General features: G+C 50.5%; 1 protein-coding gene across 1 annotated transcript; it reads left to right on the top strand.

Moving 5' to 3' along the window:
* The first annotated feature begins 3,219 nt into the window (after positions 1–3,219).
* Positions 3,220–4,980, top strand: LOC140262505 (uncharacterized). The gene is made up of 3 exons (XM_072356895.1): positions 3,220–3,411; positions 4,287–4,364; positions 4,639–4,980. The coding sequence occupies exons 1-3, from the start codon at positions 3,220–3,222 to the stop codon at positions 4,978–4,980; spliced, it is 612 nt and encodes a 203-aa protein (XP_072212996.1).
* Positions 4,981–7,940: the final 2,960 nt, after the last annotated feature.

The raw sequence follows: 7,940 nt of genomic DNA, 5'->3' as shown, positions 1-7,940 counted from the left end.
TGACTGCTCCTGTAAAGAAAGAACTCTTATCCCACTTCCCATAGTCAGTAAAGCGAGAAATGAAGCAGGACCCATTGTGAGTCCTAACGTGGCTGGGCAAACCAACCACAGCAACAGCGATTGTCCAATGGTATTGGACTGCAGTCGAGCCAGACCTGACATGCTGAGTGGCCATAATGACAATAGAGGAGGTACTCACAGCAATAACCCACCATTGGCAGGGAGACAAGCAAGGCTCCCAGGTGACATCCATTTGCCAGATCTGCAGCGATCCCAGGCCAATGACAGGTGTGCTGGTAACTTTATCTGCTGTTGCATTACCTGTGGCAAAAGGCTTGGCACCCCAGAGTGATCACACACACGTAAGGGTGCAACAGGAGCTGTGCGGAAGACCAAGGCCTCTTCCAGAGTTCCAGCAGCCTCTGTACTTGAGAGACCCTCCTGGCCCATCCGGGCCAACTGCTTGACTGCAAAGATGGAATCTGCAACAATGTTAGAGGGTATCATTCGCCAGAGGTGCACTGCAGCTGTTACAGCCATCACCTCAAGCATCTGCACGCTGACCTTTCTGTTTGTGAAGACAGCAGCCTGCCAACTACTGTTGGAATCCTGCCAAACCATCGCCCTGAGACTAAGAGTCTCATGCTGCACAAGCGATCCTTCCATGCAGCTCTGTACGATCTTTTGCCAAACTGCAGGCCTTTCGTTAGACCGATTTTTGGGTTCTTCTGCATCGGATCCCTTTAGCTGACCATACAAGGGTTTCCTCAATCCTGAAGGCATTCCCAAAGCACTCCGAACCCACTGGAGGGTTTCTACTATATTCTGCACATCCCATAGTGTCTTTACATGTGGTTGAATATCAAGACCCACCAGCTGCATTATCTCAGGACTAAACTTATATCCCAAGCGCTCTGCTCTAATCCTCCCCTGCATGCCTATACCATGCACAGGGTGAAAGGAATCATCCTGCTCAGCAGCCAACACTCTCCCAAGCTCTGTCATCCACCCTTCTTTCCAGAGTGTGTATTGCACCCACTTGAGAATCACGTATGCGAGGCTTTCAGTGTCATGAGAGAGCACAGGGCCATGCACCGTCAAAGTTTCCGCTGTGTTTAAAGCTAGAGGCAAACGAAACTCTCGGCAGCAGCCAGCAGCCCGATGCCGGAAGGCGGAGCGGCTCCGCGCCGGCGAATCGAGCCCCGGTCCCCTGCATGACAGGCAGGCAGCAGGAGCCACAGCGAGCGAACAACTTGCAGCTGCGGGCCCTGTCGGTCCCCTTTGGACCTGGCTACTCCCCCCCCCGGGATAGCACCATGTTTGCGCTCCCCCCGGGTCTGGAACATGCCTACTTCTCCAACCACTTGAATTAACCGCGCGCCCGCACTCCCCGCCCCCCAATGACAAAGGAGAGGGGTCGAGAGGGGATGCGGTCGACTGGAATTCGCCATCTCCCTGTGGGGGTGCAGCCAGCGCCCTTAAAGCAACAGCTGACTGCAACTTTTTTCCCTCTCCGGGAGGTGCAGCTAGCACTGGAGCAGCGACTGGCTGTAATACTTGCTCTCCCTGATCCAATCTCTCAGCTGCTTTTCCCGGCTGGTCCCGGTCAAGTACAAGCCCAAGCGACAAACACGCTTCAACAAGCTTCCCCTCCATCCTGGAGGCTTTAAGAGAACCCAAAATCAAACCCCAGGTCGCAAAACTCTCACTAGTCAGTGGGGTGCTTTTCTGATGGTCTAACACATACTTAATAATTTGCCCTGGGGTGGTCAAAGTCCCAGGCGCCGCTCTAATTATCTGTTGAATCTCCGGAAGCGATCTCTGTTTGAGGCAATCTATCACGACCAAGGACTGAACGTCCTCGGGCAGGTCAGACCCCTCAACAGCACGAAGCAAACGATTTGCAAAATCAGAGAATGACTCAGAGGGCTCCTGTTTGATGTCAGTCCATGGGAGCACAGGCTTTGCGACCTTAGCCACTGTCCGCAGGGCTGTGAGGGCTGCAGTTGTAAGCGCAGCCAGCTCCCCTGCTCTAAGCGTCCTTGCCTGGCCATCAGGAGATCCCACCATACCATCTGCTAAACCCAGAAGGCGAGGGAGAGTGGTCCGGGTGACTCTAGCCCCTTGGCCCTCACCTTCACGTTCATTGGCTGGGTGGTCAGCATTGCGATTCGCCTCTGCCACCACAACCTGAAGCAATCTATTCCATTCATCATACCACAGAGTATACTGCACGGGTTCAAGAATGACCCGCATCAGATTGGTCACATCATACGGTAAAAGACTTGAGGCCATAAGAGCCTCAGCAGCCGACATAGTCACCGGAGAACGCAGACCCGTGTTCTTAACTAATTCAGCAAGGCGAGTAATCGCCTTGGTATCCAGAGGGGTCCACGCTGAACCCTCCTGCTTTACAACTATCGGAAGGGCAAACGTTGTTGTTGCCGGGTCAGCTGCCTGGAGATCTTCTGTCGCCCGAGCCCAATCAGTGAGTGTGGGCGGGCTCACGAGGGGGGGTGCTGTGGGGCCACATCCCCCCTGGGCGGGCTCTTGGGCTGCCCGCTTCAGATCACCACACCCACAGCCACGCTCACTATCTTGTGGGGCGGAGTGATCCCCTCCCTTTTGGGAGGGAACACTTTGGCAGGCAGAACCTGACGGTGGGGAGGTACCGCCCACCCGCTGCCCGCTGTTATCAGCTCCATTACTGACATCACCACATTCCTCAGGGGGCCGCCCTCCCCCTTCGTCCCTAAAAGGTTTCAAGGAAGGATATAGGTTCCGAGCAGGATAAGGAGGTGGGGGCTGGGTGTCGTCCTGGTCAGAGCGGTCTTGCGCAACTTCCTTCTGGATTGTTCTCGAAGGTGAAGCATTGGGTGGGGACGAGGAGGTCGGCGCCATCTTGGCCCCTTCCGAACCTGCAGAAGAGACAAGATTCCCCCCCGCCTCCAACCCCAATAGCTCCCTAGCACGCTGGATTGCGAGTTTCTCCTCCCGAGCCGCTTTCAACGCCTCTAAGATAAATCCCCAGACCTTGAATTCCGACACCCTACGGATGGCTAGCGTTCGCTGAGATAACGCGGTCGTAATTCTATCCCAATTGTCAGGGTTATATAAATCAGAGGGGGATACTAATAGTCCTTCTTTCTCCAGCAGCAAGAGGACTGCTGTAACCTCCTTCTTAGAAGGAGTCTGTTTTCCACAGTGAAGTTTACAAGCATGAAGAATTACCTTAATAACGGCTTCCATGTCGCCTCGGCCCACGTCTCCGGCCGCCCCCGGGCGCTTCCCAGACAGATCCTGGGGATTCTGAGCGCTCTCTGTCTCTCCCCCGACGAAGAATCTTGGCCACGATCTCTCCGTCCCGGGCTTCTACCACCCGCGGCAAAGGGAAATGAACCGCCGCCCGTGGTAGGATCCTTGCCGTTATGCTAACAGCTGCCCCCGTCTCTTCTAGGTCTTCTAAGTCTCCTTATCAGTCTACACTGTTATAAATCGCAGCTTATCACGTCGGTGGGTCACCATTTGTAGACTTTAAGACCCTAGAAGTCCGCAGCTGGGCCAATTACCGAAATAACACCAAGAGGGTGAGTGGTAAAATGGCGATTTCTTAAAGCAAACACACACTTATATAACCTATGCCCTTCGTGTACGCCTCTCTTGTACGCGTCATCGATCCTTCCAGAAATTAGGGAGGGCCTGTCGCGTGACAGCCCGATATCCCCGTATTTCGCCTAATACAACATGAAGCCAGTGCTGACTTTAACATTCAACATGAGCCCACCCAATTCAGCAGGATGATATACTGAAAAACACCACTTCTCAGAGCTCCTCTATCATTTGCAGAAGGAAGCTAATGTCAAATCAGACAGCAAAACTCCTCAATTGCTAATGACCTGACATATAGATGGTCCACCAGATACCACGGTGGCTGGACATTTGGAACTTGCAGCACCATGGCCAGTGAGTGGGGGATTAGAGAGAAAGGATGAGAGTCAGAACCATGCAGCACATGTGAAAGGAAGAGAAATCACATGTGCATGGCTTCAGATTTTAATGCTGTGAGGAGATGCTTCCCTTCTAACAAAATGAGTTGCCAACCATTCCTTGGACTTCTCACATGAGCACTTGAAAAGAAGTTACCCTGGCAAAATAGTCATGACAGGAATGAGGAAATGAAATGGCAGAGTTGACAGAATTTGTGCCATTAGGAAGGATTATTTGCATTTGAGGCATGACTCTTGGAAAATTACGGCTTGCTTAGAGTAACTGCTAGCCTGAGGTAGCGCACAAGCAGTATAAAAGCAGGCCCATCTCCTCTCTCTCTCATCCATTCCTCTCTCCTCCGCCTCCCTGGGAACAAGGTGAGTCCACAGCCCTTTCTCCAGCTCCTCTTCATCCACAATTTCTCTGATGTGTCTTGGCAGAGAGGTCTCCTGAGCCACAGGCAAGGGAGAATACTGAATGTGCCGGTCTGCCCTTGTCAGGGTCTGTGGCTAGATAAGGAAGGAGAAGATCATGGTCTTCCTTATACAGCTTCCAGATCCGCAGCCAACACTGTGCTCTGGCTCTCTCCTGCTGGGATGGCAGGCTGTTGCTCACTCTCCCCTTCATCTGCATCACCCTCTGTTCCAACAGGAGCCCCTCCAGACACCAGACATGTCCTGCCTCGACCAGTGCCTGCCCCGCCTGCCCTGCCAGCCCTGCGGCCCCACGCCGCTGGCCAACAGCTGCAACGAGCCCTGCATCAGGCAGTGCCAGGACTCCCACGTCTACATCCAGCCCTCTCCCGTGGTGGTGACCCTGCCCGGACCCATCCTCAGCTCCTTCCCGCAGAACACTGCCGTGGGATCCTCCACCTCCGCTGCCGTTGGCAGCATCCTCAGCTCTGAGGGTGTGCCCATCTCCTCTGGAGGCTTTGGCCTCTCTGGCTTAGGCAGCCGCTACAGTAGCAGGAGGTACTTCCCCTGCTACTGTTAATGCTGCTGGCAGTGCCCTTGGACAAAGACCTCCCTAGACTCAGAAGTTGGTAGCAGTCCTGCAACCGAGCACTGCAATCTTGTTTTTAGAGGGTCCGTCCAAGCAATGCCAACACCACTTGCAAAGGAACCGGTCCAGCATGAACTCTCAGAAAGCTTTGTCCATGTTTGCCTTTCCCCTCTTCTGCTCACTCCTTTTCCTCCACATCCATTCTTTGTCACCCGTGCCCAAGTGGTCTGTTAACCCCAGGAATCCAGGCCAGGGAAAACATGATGGCCCATCTCCCACTGTGGAAAATGCAGATGGACAGCTGGTGGGACATCAACTATGGCCATAGTGCCGACTCTATTCCTGGTTATTCCTGCATGTTGACCACCCCTTGGAACAATTCTCTTCCCCTCTTTTGACTCAATAAATTTGTGGTGCAGATGAATGGTCTTGAAGTGTTCATTTTTGTTGGCTTTTCCCAAGGAATACAGCCATCTCAAGGTGGTGCTGCACAAGACTTACCTGGATAGTCATGTTGGCAGAAAAAGGAAAAGAATAAAAGAGGAATCAGCAACCACGCAGATAGGTTTTCATCACAAAGGAATCTCTTGACAGGAATCTCATGACAGTGGAATTAAAGAATGCACTGCTCAATGAGCCATCACAATATAAGTAACACTTGTGTAAGAAGACCCAAAAATCATATAAACAAATCTGAAAGCACACCATACCAACAGCCACTGTAGGATCTATCAAATCCAGACATAGGAAGAGAACCTCTCTATCATCCCACGTACTTGTATCTCATGTGTTGATAAACTGTTGCCTACCTTGAAGAAAACGAATCTTTATCCGTGCCTACACAGAGCAGTATGCCGTGTAATGAGACAGTGCTTTTCTGTGCAAGAGAAAGATGTCAGTAAGCCAAAAACATAAAACAACAGAGAACCACGTGTACAGCACATGGTTTCATCAGTCTGGCTACAGGGAGTACATGTGACAGTGGGCTGAATAATCTGCATCAGCCCTATAAGTCAGAGCACAGGAACTGCACAGAAATTAGTAACCAGAAGGTTCCAGTTTCTATTAGGTGGGTCCACAGAGTGAGTAGAAGACCTGTTCTTACATTATTCCTAATGAAAGGACTTCTTATTTCCATTTACATGATTATGTGATGGATACTATAATCAGGACCTTTGTGACATGTGGGTACTTCTCATTTGTACCAGCCCTATTGTAATCTCTTTATCACAGAGGGTGAGGAGTGACCAAGACTCTGGAGGGATCTTTTATGCGTACTGGGAATATTGCACTGGCTTATAAGGCCATTCAGGAACTCTACAAGGAAGTGCAGCATCCATCTGTAAAGGCTGCAGAGACACTTGCAGACAAGGTGGGGGAGCTGCTGAATTGCCACAGGAAGCAGCTGGGCACCATCACACATGTTCAGCCAGTGCCCACTTGGAAGCTGGCTTGATGCCGCACAGACCTCATGGCATATACAGCAATCGTACCCTCAACAACAGAGACGCAAAAGCAGAACCAATATAAACATAACCTCTCCCAAAAAAATGTTACTCCCTTTGACATGGAAAAAGAACAAAAACACCAAAATCATCCTGGAACAGAAGAGCAGGAGGGTATCCAGGAGCTATAGTGGTACGGCATTCTCACTCTGCTAACATCTCAGATGACAGAATTTGGAATGCTGGACTCAGATGTGGACTCATTCAGAAGAAAGACAACAATCACAAAGAGGAAGTTCTGCAGTGCTGTCATAACAGGAAGAATTTTCCTCCCTGGAAGGTACAGCATCCATCTTCCTTCCTACTGCTGAGATGATCAGAAACGATTAAGAACAGAAAAGTGAATCGCAATCAATGAACAACAATGGATTTTCTTGTACTGTGATAATCAGCCTTGGGAAGGGTTACTCAACCCCAATCCAAGGAAGTGCAGCGTCCATCAGCAAAGGCAGCAGAGACACTTGCAGACAAGGTGGGGGAGCTGCTGAATACCGACAGGAAACAGCTGGCCACCATCACATAGGTTCTGCCAAGGCCCACTTGGAAGCTGGCTTGATACCGCACAGACCTCATGGCATGTACAGGTTGTGTACTCTGAAGAGCATAGACCCAAAAGCTCAACCAATATAAAGATAATCTCTGCCAAAAAAACTGAGACATCCTTTGACAACAAAAACACAAAAAGCATCCTGGAGTAGAAGAGCAGGAGTGTATCCAGGAGCTCAAGTGCTATGGCATTCTCACCCTGCTCACTTCTCACATGACTGAATTTGGAACAGTGTACTCAGATGTGGACTCTTTTAGAAGGAAGACATCCAGCGTGTAGAGCATGTTCTGCTGTGCTCTCATAAGAGGAAGAGTTTTCCGCCCTGGAAGCTACAGCCTCCACCTTCCTTGCTACTACTAAGATGATCAGAAATGATTAAGAATAGTGAATCGTATTCACTGAAAAACTTCAGATTTCTTTGTATTGTGATCATTGGCCTAGTGGAGGGTTACTCAACACCACTGCCCACGTCAATGAAAAACACGACAAAAAGCACTGGTTGGTTCAAGAAGACAATCGTGAGCTATCTTACCAACTGTTCAAAACAACACTCAGAACCACTTCTAGGATTAACCCCAGAGAAACACTTCACTCCCCAGATATCATGGCACAACATTTATAGGGGAATATATAACACAGAGACTATGCTTAAGATGCAGTCATATTTAATGAAGCAAAAACATGATAGTGACTAATGTAGGAATCACCAGAAGCAGATGAGAGTCGGCAATGCGTGAAGCTGGTAGATGGACAGCTGTCTGTCCAGCTGCCCTTTCCACAGAGGGAGAAAGGACAGGCAGGACGCTGGTGTGACTGGGCTGGTTCCACGGCTCTGTCTCAAGTCCCACAAAGACTTCATGCACATAGGGAATATAACTCCAAGGCCATCACCAGCAGTT

The sequence above is a fragment of the Excalfactoria chinensis genome, chromosome 24 (genome assembly GCF_039878825.1).
Source record: "Excalfactoria chinensis isolate bCotChi1 chromosome 24, bCotChi1.hap2, whole genome shotgun sequence".
Taxonomy (NCBI): domain Eukaryota; kingdom Metazoa; phylum Chordata; class Aves; order Galliformes; family Phasianidae; genus Excalfactoria; species Excalfactoria chinensis.
This window is presented reverse-complemented; position numbering and strand designations above follow the sequence as displayed.

Excerpts from the sequence above, each read along its gene's own strand:
- LOC140262505 (XM_072356895.1), top strand. The coding sequence starts at position 3,220 with ATGAAGAATTACCTTAATAACGGCTTCCATGTCGCCTCGGCCCACGTC. Across the intron at positions 3,412-4,286 it reads GAAATGAACCGCCGCCCGTG|CGCACAAGCAGTATAAAAGC; the intron begins GTAGGATCCTTG and ends AGCCTGAGGTAG. Across the intron at positions 4,365-4,638 it reads TCCGCCTCCCTGGGAACAAG|GAGCCCCTCCAGACACCAGA; the intron begins GTGAGTCCACAG and ends CTGTTCCAACAG.